Source organism: Artemia sp. Qi Xiang Cuo, unplaced genomic scaffold (assembly GCF_049724085.1).
Source record: "Artemia sp. Qi Xiang Cuo unplaced genomic scaffold, ASM4972408v1 HiC_scaffold_2923, whole genome shotgun sequence".
Taxonomy (NCBI): Eukaryota; Metazoa; Arthropoda; class Branchiopoda; order Anostraca; family Artemiidae; genus Artemia; species Artemia sp. Qi Xiang Cuo.
Window position 1 is genome coordinate 293,085 of NW_028300321.1, and position 18,251 is coordinate 311,335.

Here is an 18,251-nt window from a genome sequence, read left to right on the forward strand (position 1 = left end):
ATGGTTTGGGGTGAAACTCCGTGGTCATCATAATACACAAGTTCCATTTGAACAGTGTTGTGAGGTCCCCTACTCCAACCCGAAAGGGCCCCCTACCCCAACCCCAAAGGACCCCCCTTTAACCCCAATGGTCCCCCGGACCTCCAAATTCCCCCCAAGCCCCCAAAGACCTCCCAAATGTCCCCGGACCCCCCAAATGCCCCCAGGCCCCCCAAATGCCCCATGTACCCCCAAATACCTCCTCGGAACCTTAAATGCCCCCGGGGTCCCCAAAGAGCCCCCCGGCACCCCAAGGGCCCCCCAACTTCTTTGCCCCCCATTTTTTAATACTTTTTATTTGCGCATTTGAGACACGGAAGGACCCCATCCCCCCACCTTTTGACTCCCAATCCCACCATTAGTTTTTTGTTGTGGTTTATCTTGTCACAGTTACATTCTCTTGATTTTTCAAAGTTCATTTTGGATTTCTTTCGTTAAAATGCAAGAGTTGGAATATTTCAGTAGTGTTTTGTCGTGATTTACCTTGTCAAAGTTACATTCTCTTGATTTTTCAAAGTTCATTTTGAATTTCTTTCGTTGAAATGCAAGAGTTGGAATATTTCAGTAGTGTTTTGTCGTGGTTTACCGTGTCACAGTTACATTCTCTTGATTTTTCAAAGTTCATTTTGGATTTTTTTCGTTGAAATGCAAGAGTTGGAATATTTCAGTAGGGTTTTGTCGTGGTTTACCGTGTCACAACTACATTCTCTTGATGTTTCGTTGAAATGCAAGAGTTGGAATATTTCAGTAGTGTTTTGTTGAGGTTTACTGTGGCACAGTTACATTCTCTTGATTTTTCAAAGTTCATTTTGAATTTTATTCGTTGAAATGCAAGAGTTGGAATATTTCAGTAGTGTTTTATCGTGGTTTACATTATCACAGTTACATTCTCATTATTTTTCAAAGTTAATTTTGGATTTCTTTCGTTGAAATGCAAGAGTTGGAATATTTCAGTAGTGTTTTGTTATGGTTTACCTTTTCAAAGTTACATTCTCTTGATTTTTCAAAGTTCATTTTGAATTTCTTTCGATGAAATGCAAGAGTTGGAATATTTCAGTAGTGTTTTGTCGTGGTCTACCTTGTCACAATTACATTCTCTTGATTTTTAAAAGTTCATTTTGGATTTCTTTCGTTGAAATGCAAGAGTTGGAATATTACAGTAGTGTTTTGTTGTGGTTTACCTTGTCAGAGTTAAATTTTCTTGATTTTTCAAAGTTCATTTTGAATTTCTTTTTTTAAAATGCAAGATTTAGAATATTTCACTTGTGTTTTGCCGTGGTTTACCTTGTCACAGTTACATTCTCTTGATTTTTCAAAGTTCATTTTGGATTTCGTTCATTGAAATGCAAGAGTTGGAATATTTCAGTAGTGTTTTGTTATGGTTTACCTTGTCACAGTTACATTCTCTAGATTTTTCAAAGTTCATTTTGGATCTCGTTCGTTGAAATGCAAGAGTTGAATATTTCAGTAGTGTTTTGTTATGGTTTGCATTGTCACAGTTACATTCTACTGATTTTTCAAAGTTCATTTTTGGATTTCTTTCTGAAAATTATGAGAATGTAACTGTGAAAAGGCAAACCACGACAAAACACTACTGAAATATTCCAATTCTTGCTTTTCAAAGATAGAAATCCAAAATATATTCTGTTACATTTCAAAGAAAGAAATCCGAAATCAACTTTGAAAAATCAAGAGAATGTAACAGTGACAAGGTAAACCACGATAAAACACTACTGAAATATTCCAACTCTTACATTTCAAGGAAACAAATCCAAAATGAACTTTGAAGCATCAACAGACTGTAACAGTGACAAGGTAAGCCACGACGAAACACTAATGAAATATTCCAACTCTTGCATTTCAACGAAAAAAATCCAAAATGAACTTTGAAAAATCAAGAGAATGTAAGAGAAAGGTAAACCTCGACAAAACACTACTGAAACATTCCAAATCTTGCATTTCAACGAAAGAAATCCAAAATGAACTTTGAAAAGTTAAGAGAATGTAACTGTGACTAGGTAAACCACGACAAAACACAACTGAAATATTCCAAGTCTTGCATTTCAATGAAGGAAATTCGAAATGAACTTTGAAAAATCAAGAGAATGTAACTGTGAAAAGGTAAACCATAATAAAACACTACTGAAATATTTCAACTCTTGCATTTCAAAGAAAGAAATACAAAATGAACTTTGAAAAATTAAGACAATGTAACTGTGACAAGGTAAACCACGACAAAACACTACTGAAATATTCCAACTCTTGAACTTCAATGAAAGAAATGCAAAATGAACTTAGAAAAATCAAGAGAATGTAACTGTGACAAGGTAAACCACGACAAAACACTACTGAAATATTCCAACTCTTGCATTTCAATGAAAGAAATCCAAAATGAACTTTGAAAGATCCAGAGAATGTAAGTGTGACAAGGTAAACCACGACAAAACACTACTTAAATATTCCAACTCTTGCATTTCAACGAAAGAAATCCAAAAGGAACTTTGAAAAATCAAGAGAATGTAGCTTTGACAAGGTAAACCACGACAAAACACTACTGAAATATTCCAACTCTTGCATTTCAATAAAAGAAATCCAAAATGAATTTTGAATCATCAAGAGAATGTAATTGTGACAAGGTAAACCACGACAAAACACTAGTGAAATATTCCAACTCTTGCATTTCAACGAAAGAAATCCAAAATGAACTTTGAAACATCAAGATAATGTAACTGTGACAAGGTAAACCAAGACAAAACACTACTGAAATATTTCAACTCTTGCATTTCAATGAAAGAAATCCAAAATAAACTTTGAAAAATCAAGAGAATGTAACTGTGACACGGTAAACCCCGATAAAACACTACTGAAATATTCCAACTCTTGCATTTCAGCGAAAGACATCCAAAATGAACTCTGAAAAATCAAGAGAATGTAACTGTGATAAGGTAAACCACAACAAACACTAATGGTGGGTTGGGGAGCCCAAAGTTGGGAGGATGGGGCCCTTCTTGGTCTCAAATGCGCAAATGAAAAGTATTAAGAAATGGGGGGCACAAAAGCGTGGGGGCCCTTTGGGGCCTTGGGGTTGCCGGGGGGTTCTTTGGGGACCCCGGGGGTCCTTTGGGGGCCCGGGGGGCATTTGGGGTCCGGGAGATATTTGGGGGTCCGGGGTGCATTTGGGGGGCCCGGTGACATTTGGGTGGTCGGGGGGCCTTTGGGTGCTTGGAGGGCATTTGGGGGCCCAGGGGCCCATTGGGGTTGGGGGGGCCTTTGGGGTTGGGGTAGGGGCTCTTTGGGGTTGGGGTAGGGGACCTCACAGCACTGTTCAAATGGAACTTGCGCATTATAATGACCACGGAGTTTCACCCCAAATCATTTTCTAAATCATCTTCTAAAATCATCATCATCTTCTAAAAAGTCTCTAACTGTTTCGCCCAAATCATCTTCTAAGCGTAATTTCTGCGTTTTCCTTTTGTTTTGGCATCCCTGCACTGTCACATTTGAAATTCTTAGGAAACCATTTCCCGCGTTAATCTCTTCATCTCTAAGGTGTTCCTAGCTACACTATTATGGCTTCGATAGAATAATAATTTTATCACTAAGTATAATGACCTGAGAAGCCATATTTGAAAAATTGAATATTAATTTATCTCTTTGGAGTCCCCTATAATTCCTAGGAAACAAGTGATGTCATTTCTAATCTCCCTTTCGTGAATCAATAATTCTCCTTAGAAACAACAAATAAATTCCCCTTTCATGGATCAATAGTTCCCCTTAGAAGGAACAAATAAATTTCCCTTTCTTGGATCAATAATTCCCCTTAGAAACAACAAATTAATTACCCTTTCGTGAATCAATAATTCCCCTCGATTATATAAATCAATTTCTCAGAAATCTGTCCCCCTTCGTGGTTCAATAACATTGTCCATGTGGATAGGTACCGTTAGACTCAATTATAGATGACAACACGGTGTTTGTTTCATACTGGTACCCTCTTTTCAACTGGCGGGCGTTGTAAGTTATGCCCCTGGGGCATATACGGTTCCTATGGGAGGGATTCTTGTATAAACTTCAAAGATGGCTCATCTGAATGGTACACTTTTTATAAGTCAAAGATAATCGAAGGGCAGCTAGCCCCCCTTTTTTCCCAAATGCATTCGATAAAAATTTTGAGATCGACATTTTAAAAAAATAGTTCAGAATTCAGATAACAAAACTACAGGGTCAATACAACCCAGAGGGCCCAGGGCCTGGTGTTGCAAGCAATGCCCAGTGGGTAAATATTGTTTCTTATAGAAGGGATGCTCGTATAAACTTCATAAAGGAAACTCAATTTGACTGCGAATTTAAAAGTTCTGTTACGAGTTTTTTAGGAGTCAAAAAGAGATCGGATGGCGAAGAGCCCCCCCCCCCCCCGCCCTTTTTTCCCCAAATGTATCAGATAAAATTTTAAAATAGGCATTTTGTTAAAAATGGTTTTAAGGTTAGAAAAAAAAACTCTGATGTCGAGACAACTTCCGAGAGCCCGAGGGCAGGCGTTGTAAGTTATGCCATGGGGGCAAATATGGTTCTTATGGAATATGAGACTCGCAAAAACTTCAAAGAGGGCTCATTTTATTGGAAACTGAAAGTTCTAGTTCACTTTTTAAGAGTCAAAAGTGATTGGAGGGAAGCCGGCTCCCCCATGCCCTTTTTTCTCTACATACATCCAATAAAAATTTTGCTTTTTTAAAAATTTAGCCATTTAGTTAAAAATAGTTATACACCAATCCTGGTTCTTCAAACTTTCCAGTACGTAAATAAAACCGAATAACTACCTATACACGCCCCTGAATATCCAATAGCCTGGTAATCTCTTCCTTTACCGTAAAAATGACCTATATAAGCTAGCTTGCCCGGGCCAGTAGCGTTATTGACCTAAATAATCATAAAAAATACAAAAACTTACCTACCAAACTCGTCTGGAAAGGGAAAAAAACAATTATTATGCAAAATCGTTCACTGCAAAGGGATTTTGCAAAAAAAGTGGTCCAGAGTAAATGAAATTCTTTCAAAAACAAAAGGAATTCAAGATCCATGTCTATTAACAGTAATGACATCATTGGCAGATTAATTGACCCATTTTCAGTACCGAGTGCTTATAATAATTATTTCACTGAAATTCCAAATGTTAACTCCTGTTCCCCTTCCCAGTCAGTACGCCCCCGCAAGAATCCCAGATCCATATTTTTCTCTCCAACTGATAGTAAAAAGGTGCTTCAAGTTATCGAATCTCTCTCTAATAGAAGTACACCTGACTTCTTTGGTATAAGTAATAAGCTTTTTAGGACCGTGTCTTCCTGCGTTTGTGATAAAAAACCTTTCTATGACCAATGGGGTCTTCCCAGAAATATTTAAGTCAGCAATTGTTATTCCGATCAGAGGCAACGCAAGAGTGTTGCCTATAGTTGTGGCCTGGGGCATATTTAGTTTTTACGAAAGGAATGCTCGTTTAAAATTCAGAGAAGGCTCATTTGATTGGAATTCTAGTTCACTTTTTAAGAGTAAAAAAGATCAGAGGGCAATCACCCTCACCCCACGCCCCTTTTTTCCCAAATGCGTCCGATTAAAATTTTGAGATAGCCATTTTGTCAAAAATAGTTCAAATATCATGTAAAAAAAACTCGGGTGTTGACTCAAACCCCAAGAGGCCGGATGTTGTAAGTTATGCCCTTGGAGCATATATGGTTTTTATGAAAGGGGTGCTCGTATAAACTTTAAAAAGGGCTCATTTGATTTGAAATTCTAGTTCTAGTTCTAAAAGGTTCTAGTTTAATTTTTAAGAGTCAAAAGAGATCAGAGGCATCTATCCCCCCCTCTCCACCCCCACGACCTTTTTTCCTCAAACCCATCCGAAAAAAAATCTTTGAGATAGCCTTTTTTTTAATATAGTTCAAACATCATTAACGAAAACTCCAGGGTCGACACAACACCCGAGGCTTGAGGGTAGGCTTTGTAAGTTATGCCCTGGGGGCATATATGGTTCTTATAGAAATGTAATAATTTCAGAGAGGGCTGATCTGATTGGAAATTGAAGGTTCTAGTTTTGTTTTTGAGAGTCAAAGGAGATTGGAGGGCAACTAGCCCCCCACGCCCCTTTTTCCCCAATTGCATCCGATAAAAAATTTTAGACGAGCATTTTGTTAAAAATAGTTGAAAAGTCAGATAAAAAAAAACTCAAGTGTCAACACAACCTCCCAGAGCCCGGGGGCAGGCATTGTAAGTTATGCCCTTGGGGCATACATGGTTCTTATTAAAGGGATGCTCAGACAAACTTTAGAGAGGGCTCATTTGATTGGAAATTGAAAGTTTGAGTTCATTTTTTATCAGAGGCAACGCTTTTAAAAAAAAGTAAAAATCCTAAAATTGATTGTTGCTTTATCTTAAGAGGAATTGATCCTAAAAGGGATTGATAATATTTTTATTCTGCAAAAAGTGTCCTTATTTGGTTTGCTTTTACTGTACCAAAACTCCTACATTGTTTTGTGTTTTCAGCAAAGCGCTAGGCTTCTATAATCCTAAAAGCATAGGGAAACATAATTAGTTGGTTTAATTGTGCTGGTTTAATTGATATATAATAGATAGGTTCTGAAGTGATAATTTTTGTCCGTTTAAGTTTTAAGTTCGTTCCTTACTTCCCTCAGAAGAAATTAGTTTTTTAAATTTATCTTTGTTCGTTTTTGTTTAAAATTTAATTTAGAGACAACACTACTATGATTTTTTTTTCTATTTAAACGGAACAATGTATGTTCGTTTAAGTTTCAATGTCACTCCTTACTTTCAGTTGAAAACTTATTTTTAATATAATTTCTAATTATCACCGATCTAGGGGAGATAAAGACACCTCTAAGAAATTCTACAAACAACCTTGACAGCTACGAAAAACTTTCAGCCTATAACATAAAGTTCATTATCCATACTTCACAAAATAATACATCTTTTTCAGGAAAGTATTTTTTTATGATTTAAAAGCTGGATTTACTCAGCCAACTTTGCCTGGAAAAGCCATAATGAAGAAAGGGCATTATAAATCACTTACTGACTAACAGAAACTAGAAGGCTACTGTAACAAAAGAGATCTGTCTCATTTGAAAGCTTATATTTATACCAAATCGCTTCTTATAAGTTTGACTTGATAGCATATTCCCACAAAGTGTACTTTTGGGTTTTTCCCCCATTTTTTAAATGAAAAAAAACCTTTTCTAATTAAATGACCAAAAAATGCGTTTTTCAAAACCTAACAGGAGCAAAAACTGAAGGAGTCAAGGACATTCCTTCGCCTCAATTACCACCGTTAGAACTAGCACACAGGCCTCATCACAGAGTGAAGTTTGAAGGTTCAGTTCAAAACTGTTGATCATTCAAGCTTAATCTTTGATAAATTTTTTGTTGAAAAGTTTTTAGTTTTAGTTAATTTGTTTTCGCAATAATCTTTTACTTTCAAGATGAGTAGGTGATTTATGAAACTTACTAAGAGGGTCTGGAGGGGGAGTAAGTGTGAGGGGTACTTATAAACCCCCAGTTACTCCCCAGTTGGACAATAATTATGACAATGGTATCGTTTTACGCTTCCAAACTCTTCTACTTATGAAGTGGTACCAAAAGTTCCATTTTAGTTCTATATGGCGCGTTTGGATGGTAAAATTAATAAAAGCACGTAGATATGAATAATAGGTTTAAAACGAGCCTTCCCAGGATAAGCTTTATAAAATGGGTGCATTACATTTGCAAAAATAGTGGATTATCTTAAAAGTAATCATAAGAAGGGACAAACCATGATTGAAAAAAAAAATCCAAGCTGGAATCAAACACATGATAATCTAATTTGAAGTCCAACGCTGTACTAACAGAAGCACGCCTTTAATAATGTAGTTTAATATATTAGTGTTTGTAGGACTTTAATTGCGTAGCTTACTAAGGGAGCCTGGAGGAGGAATTTGTGGGAGGTGTTCTTGCAAACTTCCAGTTAAGGGTTTTGGACCGTAATTATTACAATGAAACCGTTTTATGCTTCCAAGATTTTCCACTTAAGAAGTGGCACCTACAGTTTTGTTTTCAGTGCTATATTTCACTTATGAATGGTAGATTTGATACAAAATACGTCGATATGATCAAAAGTTTTTAAATGAGCCAGGAAACATCACACTAAAAAGTTCTGGTAGTCCACTAGCCCCATTTTTTCCATTTGAGACATGGCACCAAAGTGCCGTTCTTAGTGTCATTTGAAAGTTGCAGATGGTATATATAAGAAATATTTTTTTATGTGAGCTATCAAAACTATATCTAAGATGTAATGGTAGCCCGCCAGCCCCACCCCTCGACAAACAGTATATAAAGTGTACTTTTTTGTGCCATATGGCACTTGCAGACGGTGGAATTTATATAAACCATGTACATATGAGAAATAGCTTTTGAATGAGCTCTTAAGTACTTTACTATGATGTTTTAGTAACCCGCTAGGCCTTGAAAAAAAGAAGAAAAAAACTGTTTTAACATTTTTTTTTTACTTTTAGTTACTATGGGTTGTGAATGAAAGATGGGTTGTGGTTCGCTCTTTACTAGGTTGCAGCTAATGCTTTAACCATGACAAAAGATCCATTGGAAACCATGACAAAGGATCTCTCAGGAACTAGTTAACATTGAAATCTGTGAAATCTAATAGATGGTAAAATTTTTAAAAACCTAGTAAATATAAGCAATAGCTTTTAATTGAGCCATTAAACACGTATGTACGTGGGTGTGGTAGCCTGCTAGTGTTTCAGTAGCTTCCTGATGAGCAGATGACTTATGAAAGTTACTAAGGGGACTGGGAGGAGGAGTGTATAGGAGGGGTTCTTGTAAACCTCCACCTAAGGGTTCTGGAACATAACTATTACAATAGTACCTGTTTTGTCCTTCAAAACTTTTCCACTTAAGAAGTGGCACCAAAAATGTTGTTTTGAGTGCTATAGTGCATTTACGAATGATAAAATTGATAAAAAAAATCACGTATATATGAGTAATAACTTTCAAATGAACCATTAAACATCACTCTTATAAGTTTTGCTAGCCCAATAACCCAAGCTTTTCCACCCGAGACACGGCACAAAAAGTGCCGTTTTAGTGCCATTTGGAACTTGCTGGTGTTGGAATTTATATGAAAGAAATAGATATGAGCAGTATCTTTTATATGAGCTATAAAAGATCTGTCTACGATGTTCTGAAAGCCTGCTAATGCCACCACTTTAACAATGGCATAAAAAGTGCCATTTTAGTGCCATATGGCACTTGTAGATGGTAGATTGCACTGGCAGATGGTAGAATGCACGTAAATATAAGAAATAGCGTTTGAATAAGCCAATGAGAATCTCTGTATGAGGTTCTGGTAGCCGGCTAGGCCTGTTGAAAAAAAGGAAAAAAAAAGGGAGGCAGACAAGTGTCACCGATGCAAAAAATGATTTTCCTTGTTGTTTAAGGAGGGGGACTGTAATTTCCCTGTACAATGTTTTTGAACATGCTGATTCCAATGGTGAATAATTTCTGACACCACACTGGCTAATCATGATAAAACGAAAAAAATAGTTAGAAATAGAAAAACGAGGATTATACAAGCCAGTGTATAATCCTCGTTTTTCTCTTTTTAACTATTTTTTTCGATTCCATTGATACATTTTTCATTTTGATCTTACACCATTTTTGAGGGGTTTTTGGCATTTTTCGAAGTCACTATAAATGTTTTTTCACAATGAACTTTTACTTTTAAGACAAAAAAAAATAATAGTTACCATTCCTGAGTCATTGTCATATGGCAATTTTTTCACTAGGCAGTTTATTTTCAAAACGCGTTTTTTAACTTTTAATTAATATTGGATGTGGTTTGTTCTTTTCTAGGTTGCAGCTACCGCTGCAACCATGATCATTCGCAACGCATAACGCCTGTCATTTGAATTACTGACCTGATTATTCAATGACCCCGTGTTCAACTTCATTGGCTCGTGACTCCAAAACAATAGGCTAAAGTGAAAAAAATGACAAAAAGATCTTTAACTGATTTACATCAACATAAATTATCATAACAGACAGTTGGGCTTACAAGCTCCTATGAATTTTATTAAACTTATAGATATAGTTTTTTTTGGACAAGGTCAAGAGAAATTTTGTATTTTTTTTTTAATAGACAGAGCAAAAGGAAAAAATGAATGCGACTAAATGATACCCATTAGCCTCTGGCAATCAGGTGAAGCGCATTTTAAGTTGTCTAATAAACCTGTTGCTTTAAACAAACAAAATTTCTTTAACATTGAATAAATAGCAAACCCTCTTAGACAGCTTTTGGCTTCGCTCTTTAAAACTATTTCAAGTGATTGAAGATCAGTTTTATCCTTTGAGACATTTTCTCAGTCTGTATATTTGTGCTGTTGATATGAAACTTCAAACTTGACAAGCCTTACATATTTTGAAATTACCATTTTATTAAATTTATCACAGAGAAAATATTTTTGACCCGTTTTCAAGCCCCTCTCTGGCCATGTTAAAAAAAATTAGTATTTCTTTTGACAAACAAAATACAATTTTCATGGTTTGGAGCCGATCGTACATTCAAATACGACAAAGTAAAATTTTGTGCTAAAAGAAATATATATTTGAGCAATTGACTATTTGACATGCTAACAACTCTTGCGCCAGGTTCTGCCAGGGTTATGCTATCACCGGAAAATAGTTGTTTGACATTTTACTGATTTCAACCGAAAGGCTGTATCATAATTCAGATCAGAATTCATTGATGGGTAGCAGATGAAATATGACAAAATTAGAACGAAGGTGGCTGTTTTTTTTTCATTTGGTTTTTGCGCCTAAATTAGAAATAAAACTTTTGAACATCAATAAGAAGAACATCAATAAACCTCTAAATTAGAAAAAAAATTCAACATCCATAAAAACTTCAAAAATTTTGAAGAAAATATCTTAAATAAAAAATGGCACTGTAAGAACAAAAATTTCACATTGACGGTTTTTCATCTTTACCACAATCAATTAAAGACCGTTTCCTCTAAAAACAGGCTAATGTTGGAATCTGAATTCCTCTCAAGGCAGGTCACCTGTCATAGAATATTGAGATAGGTTTTAACCCACTAAATCAGATTTCAACATTTTCAGTTTATTTTCACTAAAACAATTACAAACCTCCCCAATTTGGCGAAGATTTAAACAAATTGACTAAATTCTATAAGAACATGGGTAATAATAATCATGCTACGTACGATAGTTTTTGACACCGCTGTGTGAATCAAAGATTATGTTAACAATTCTGGATAATTGATTTGTGACTTTAGCTTGTTCATGGATCCACAAGGCTGCAATAACTCTCTAAGTCATTGTATTTATTAATTTAAAAAAATCTTTCCGAAAAATAAGTTTTTCAAAGAAAAGTAAAGGCCATTTTAAACTTAAGCTTAGTTGATACAAATACCTGTTAAAATTCAAACTCTAAACAACCATAAATTACTATTAAAGAATAAATGAAACCCAAAACGAAAAGAAATTAAATAAATAATCAATACAAACAAATTTATAATAGATATTAATGTAAATGAATAAATAAATCTTAAAACGAGTGAAACTTAAATTGAATATGCAAATCAACCTTGAAAAAATCACAAAAATAAATACAAACAAGAGTTTAGGTATCTCCTCCTTCTCTCCGTGTAAAAGTCTAAAACCTACTTCGTCACTGGCGCTTTACTGACAACCAATTTTATTACAAATATTTTCTTTTGTACTTAATATTGAAAATAAACATTAAAACTATAGTAAAATTTTAAAGTGATGAGCTTTCAGCAATTAGTATCATTATACATCAAATATTCAGCTTAATTTATTAGTTCTTTCTCAAGTTTTTCAAGACGAATATAGTTTCACTACAAACAAGAGTTTGGATACTGTCTCCTTTCTTAACTGTAAATACAAACCAAAAGCTTACTGCGTCATTGGTGCTTCACTGAAAACAAATTATATTACAAATATTTTCTTTTTCAGTTCTTACAGCATTGAAAATTAAAATAAAATTAGAGTAAAATAAATTCTTGAACTTATGTATCTTTCAACAACTAATATCATTATATATCAAATATTCAATTTGATGTTGTTTATACTTTCCAAGATTATTCAAGACGCATATAGTTTTCAGTAAAGTGCCAATGACGCAGTAGGTTTTAAACTTTTACAGTGAGAGAAAGAGGCGATACCCAAACTCTTGTTGGTAGTGATTTTTGTTCGTCTCAAGCTTGATTTGCATATTCAATTTAAGTTTCACTCATTTTAAGATTTATTTATTCATTTACAATAATATCTATTGTATGTTTGTTTGCATTGATTGTTTATTTAATTTCTGCTCTTTTTAAGTTTCATTTATACTTCAAAAGCAAAATTTTCTTTTTCGTTTTAAGCTTGATTTTCACAGTTCAATCTCAGCATTACTCGCATTAAGATCTATTTATTCATTTATATTATTACTTGTCATATGTTTGTGCTTGTGATGGTTTATTTAAATTCTGCTTGTTTAGGGTTTCATTTATTCTTTAATAGTAATTTATGGTCGACTTGAGTTTAAATTTTAACAGGTATTTGTATTTATTGTGCTTAAGTTTAAAATGGCCTTTACTTTTCTTTGAAAAACTTTTTTTTCGTTGTTTTTTTAAGTAATTTTTGTTCGTTTTTGATTGCAAAAGGTTTCAAGTTCATAAAAATTCCTCATTGCAAAATCAAACTTTAAAATAAATCAAATCTTCATCAGAGTATCAAAACTAGTATCAAAGTAACAATATTAAAGTGAAAAAGTTTGCCCCCTTTGAAGTTTATTCGACAACCCCTTCTGTATGAAGTGCGTCTGTGAAAAAAATTAATGGAGTGTTGGGGGAAGCTAGCTGCTCTCAATCACTTTTTACTCTTAAAAAGTGAATTAAAACTTTCAATATTCAATCAAATAACCCCTCTATTAAGTTTATGCAAGCATCCCTTTCACAACAACCATATATGCACCTAGGGTATAACTAACAACATCTCCTCTTGGGCCCTGGGGGGCTGTGTTGACACTGGAGTTCTTGTTATCTGAACTTTGAACTATTTTTAACAAAATGTTTATCTAAAAATTTTTATCTGATGCTTTTAGAGCGTGGAGGGGGGAGTTGCCCTCCAATCTCTTTTCACTCTTAAAAAGTGAACGGGAACTTTCAATTTCCAAGCAAATGAACCATCTCCGAAGTTTATACAAGCATCCCTTCCATAAAAACGATATATGCCCCCAGAGTATTACTTACAACACTTGTCTCCGGGCCATGGGGGGTTGCGTCGACACAGGAGTTTTTCTTGTCCGACCTTTGAATTATTTTTTCTGAAATGGCTATTTTAAAAATTTTATCGGATAGGCTTGGGGAAAAAGGGTAATTAGGGGGAAGGGCTTGTTGCCCTCTAATTTTGAACAATTTTTTTAAACTGGCTATCTCAAAATTTTTAGCGAATGTGTTTGGGGAAAAATGGATTGGGGGGGGGGGCTAATTTCTCTTAAGTCTCTTGACTATTAAAAAGTCAACTAGAACTTTCAATTTTCAATTAAAAGAGCCGTCTATGAAGTTTATACGAGCATCCCTTTCATAAGAACCATACATGCCCTTAGGGCATAATTTAGAACGCCTTCTCCCGGGTTCTAGGGGGTTGTATTGACACTGAAGTTTTTCTTATCCGATCTTTGAAATATTTTTTTTAACAAAATGTCTATCTCAAAATTTTCAGCAGATGGGTCTGGAATTACAAAGCGTGGGTGGAGGGGGGAGGAGTAGTTGCCCTTGGATCTCTTTTAACATTAAAAGTTCAATTTTTAATCAAATTAGCCCTCTCTGAAGTTTTTACAAGCATCTCTTCCATAAGAACCATATATTTCCCCAGGGCATAACTTAAAACGCCTGTCTTCGGGTCCTGGAGGCTGTGTCGATCCCGGAGATTTTGTTATATAATCTTTGAACTATTTTTTAAGAAATGGCTATTTCAAAGTTCTTACCAGATGGGTTTGAGAAAAAAGGACTTTGCAGGGGGAGGGGGGCTATGTGCCCTCCAATCTATTTTGACTCTTAAAAAGTGAACTAGAACTTTCACCTTCCAATCAAATGAGCCATCTTTGAAGTTTATACGAGCATCCCTTCCATAAGAACCATACATTCCCTCAGGGCATAGCTTAAAACGCCTTCCCCCGAGCCCTGGGGGGTTGTGTTGACACCGCAGTTTTTGTTATATGATCTTTGAGCTATTTTGACAACATTGTTTTCTCAAAATTTTTATTGGATGCATTTGGAAAAAGGGCGTGGGGGGGGGAGCTGGTTACCCTCCAATATCTTTTGACACTTAAAAAGTGAACTAGAACTTTCAATTATCGACTTTTAATTATCAATCAAACGAGTACTCTCTGAAGTATATACGAGCATTCCTTCTATAAGATTCATATATGCCCCCAGGATATAACTTATAACCTTTGCCCTAAAGACCTTGGGGGGAGTCTCCTGCTCAATGATATTATTTTCAGAGCTTTCAACTACATTGAACAACATGGATATCTCAAAATTTTGATTTGATTTGTTTGGGTAAATGGTTGGTGTGGAAGGGGTGTTATTTGTCTTCCGGTTACTTTCAACTATTAAAAATGGCACTAGCCAGTTAATTTCCAATCGAATGAACTTTTTGTTAAGTTTCTACGACAACACTTTCTATAAAAACCTTTTATGCCCTCAGCACATATCTTAAAACCCTTGCCCTGAGGGCTGTGGAGGGGGGGGGGGGTTTCATCCTCAAAGACCGAATTTCCAGAATTTTCAACCACCTTCAACAAAATGGCTATCTGAAAATTTTGATTGGATGTGTTTGGGGAGAAGGTAGGTGTGACAGGAGGGTTAGGTGCCCTTCAATCACTTTGGACTATTAAAAAGGGCACTAGCCCTTTGAATTTTCAATCGAATGAGCCCTTTTTGAAGTTTCTACGATAAAGCTTTCTATAAAATGGTCATATGCTCCCAGGGCATAACTTGCAACCCTTGCCCTAAGGGCTATGGGTTAATGTCCTCCTCAAAAACATAATTTTTATCTAAAAATCAACTACGTAGAATAAAATGGCTATCTCAATGTTTTGATTGGATGGGTTTGGGGAAATAGTGGGCGTGGAAGGGGTGTTTGTTGCCTTCCAATCACTTTTGACTATTGAACAGGGCACTAGAGCTCTCGATTTGCAATCGAATGAGCCACCTTTGAAATTTTTAAGACGAGCCCTTCCATATGAAGTGCCTCATGGAAAAAAATAATAAATAAGTAGATAATAAAACATTAGAGCCGCATTGCCTTTACTATACCTATGATAGAAACAGGACAGAACAACCATGGGAATCGAAAGTAGTCAAAGGGACTAGAAGCTGATGTCTCGGTCACAGTCAAGCAATCGAAATTAATCATAGGTGCTAGCAGCACAAGATCTAAAAAAAATGTTGATTTTTGTCGCAAAATATTTCTGGTTACACAAAACACGATTAAAAATTCTAAATTTTGTCAAAATTGTCTGCCTGTTGTTTTTTAGGACAACTGATTCAAACGTATCTAGGCTACCTGAAACAAAGAAACTGTTACATAAAGGAACATGCATCAACAACCATTAAACTAGATTTTTTTAAAGCATATCTGTAATTTTAAAACCCCTACAAAAGGTTGACGATCATTTTTTCCCTTGGAACATTTTCTCCATTTGTAGAAATCAGATGAAGTTTCTTATATTTGCTCTGTTGATACAAAACATCAAACTTGACGAACCTTGCGTATTTAAAATCATGATTATAAGCAGATTATTTTGAGTTCAGTTTGTGTTTTCAAGGCTCGATAAAAAACAATTTATAGCAGTTGAACCTAGTAGCCCTATCTTTGCAGTTCATTAATGGGGACATATTTTATGAATCAGTTAATTCTCAGGTAATTTCCCACAAGTTCTTTAGAGAAGAATGATGGAGATTGATGGTAAATATTCTTGTAGTAAATGTGGGTTTGTCAAAGCTTAAAAAGAATATTTTCACTTGTTTGAATAAAGTCTTCCCACTTCACTCTTTGAGAGTAGTAATTGCTTTTGTGAATTTTGTTTGCTCTGGTAAAACTTCTTCATCAGGATTTTGACCAAGATACTAATCTTATCGCAAAACTATCTCCTATCAATATCGGTAAAAAAGGAAATTATCACATTGAAGCCCTTTTTATCTGTACCACAAACAGCTGAAGAATGTTATTTCTGAAAACAGTCCAATGATGTAAGATAGATTTCCCTCATAAAAGTTAACTGTGATATAATGTTAAGGTAGCTTTTACCCGCTGAGTCAGAAAAAACTTATCTTCACTAACATACTTATAAACAGCTACCCAATTTAGCAAACAAGTATGTAAAAATGGTTAAATTTAATAAAAATAAAGGTGATAATAATAATTCCAAAAAACATGATATCAGACACTGCTGTGTCAGTCCAATATTATAATAGCAATTGGGGCCATTATTTTGTAATTTAAGCTTTCGTAAAAATAAAAGGCTAATGGAAACACATTGTTACAATCAATAGTTTTTATTTTCAGAAACTGGATGGAACAACCATTTTGGTTCGGCCCCGCGAAAGCCTGATGTTCCTAGCAGCTGATTATTTCAGTAATCTTGTGAAAAAAGCGATCTCCACGGAAGAAAAGGTTACAACACTCGTTTTTGATCTAGCTTATGTCAATCGGTTAGACTTCGCTACAGCTAAGGTAAATTTGATTTTTGTAATAATTTGAATGAGGTATATTCGACCTAGAAACAAGTTTGTGAATTCAAATTAAATAGAAAAAATAAACAGAAAGCAAAGAACTTATTTAAAAAAATCAAAAATTATCCTTTGAAAGTGTGATAATGAAATCCTATTCAAGATTTGTTAAACACTCCCTCACAACAATCCCCTAAAACTTCTGATAAATAACTCCAGCCAATAATTCACTATTAAATATTTATCAGTTAATGTTTAGTTCCCCAACTCTATTATTAATGTAAATTATTTCTTTTAATATATTATCGACAGCTTTTAGCATACCTTTTTGATATATTAAAATTCAAAATTTTTTTTGATGTTGCTGATGACTCCGTTATTGAAAACATTTGAACCTTTGTGAAGAAAGTGTTTTAAAATGTTATAAACACCATCCTCAGATTAAAAAACTGAATATTGCACGACCCCTAGACATGCACCAGTTAGCTCAAAGAACCCTGGGGTCTTATCCTGAGTGCAACGGGCCCTAAACAAAAGGCTAAGTTACAAATCCTTTTCAAATAAGAGTAGTATTGATACAATATTTACAAGCAGAGTGTCTCCCCATACAGCTATAATATATACAAGCAGAGTGTCTCCCCATATAGTTATAACAGTTTCAAGTGGACAATACTCCCGCCAATACAAGCAGACAGTGTAATGACCGGAATTCAACCACCGTGAAAATTCGTGCTCTGTTCAAAGTGCGTGATGTTTCCTTTGTATGAAATTGTGAAATTCTTTCTTTAATTTAATTTGTTTAATTAATTTACATAAATTAGTTTATTATTAATTAATTTACATAATTAAACTAATTTACATATTTACATTTTTTTTACATATATTATTAATTAATTTACGATTTTTTTACATTCTATGTATTTTCCCTTTGATTTATATGAAATTTGTGTTTGATGTAGGAATCGAACATGAGACCCGTGATATCCTAAGGTAAAAGAACGACACGTTAATCGACTGAACCAACAAGCCATTGACCATATTATGATTTTAGAAATACATCCAATGAATTTTTTCTGGGACATTGCCCAACTGATGTTAAGCGTCACAATATCATAACAGGTTCATTCCATTGAACTGGAACAAGTTCAAGCACATTTGACTTATCAATTGGATTTTTGATAGGTTTTAAATATGACCTGTTTCGGGGCATTTTTATGGCATCATCATGAGAATATGCATTCCACGATGATTTGAGATGAATACTAGACAAACAGTTTCTTCTGTTACTTGGGCTCCAAGTCCTACCCCTATCCCTCAACCCTATCCCTCCATCCTCCCTCCAACCCCTATCCCTCCAACCTCCCCCCCTCAAACCCCCCCCCCCCCAAC

At 35.0% G+C, this 18,251-nt stretch overlaps 1 protein-coding gene across 1 annotated transcript in view; it reads left to right on the plus strand.

Annotated features, from left to right (window-relative positions):
* The window catches only part of LOC148938772 (sodium-independent sulfate anion transporter-like), a 298,556-nt gene that overhangs the window by 223,471 nt on the left and 56,834 nt on the right, over positions 1–18,251 (plus strand). Inside the window, exon 10 of the mRNA XM_089107548.1 lies at positions 16,699–16,866. Within this exon, the coding sequence (XP_088963674.1) occupies positions 16,699–16,866 (168 nt within the window). The remainder of the gene's footprint in view (positions 1–16,698; positions 16,867–18,251) is intronic.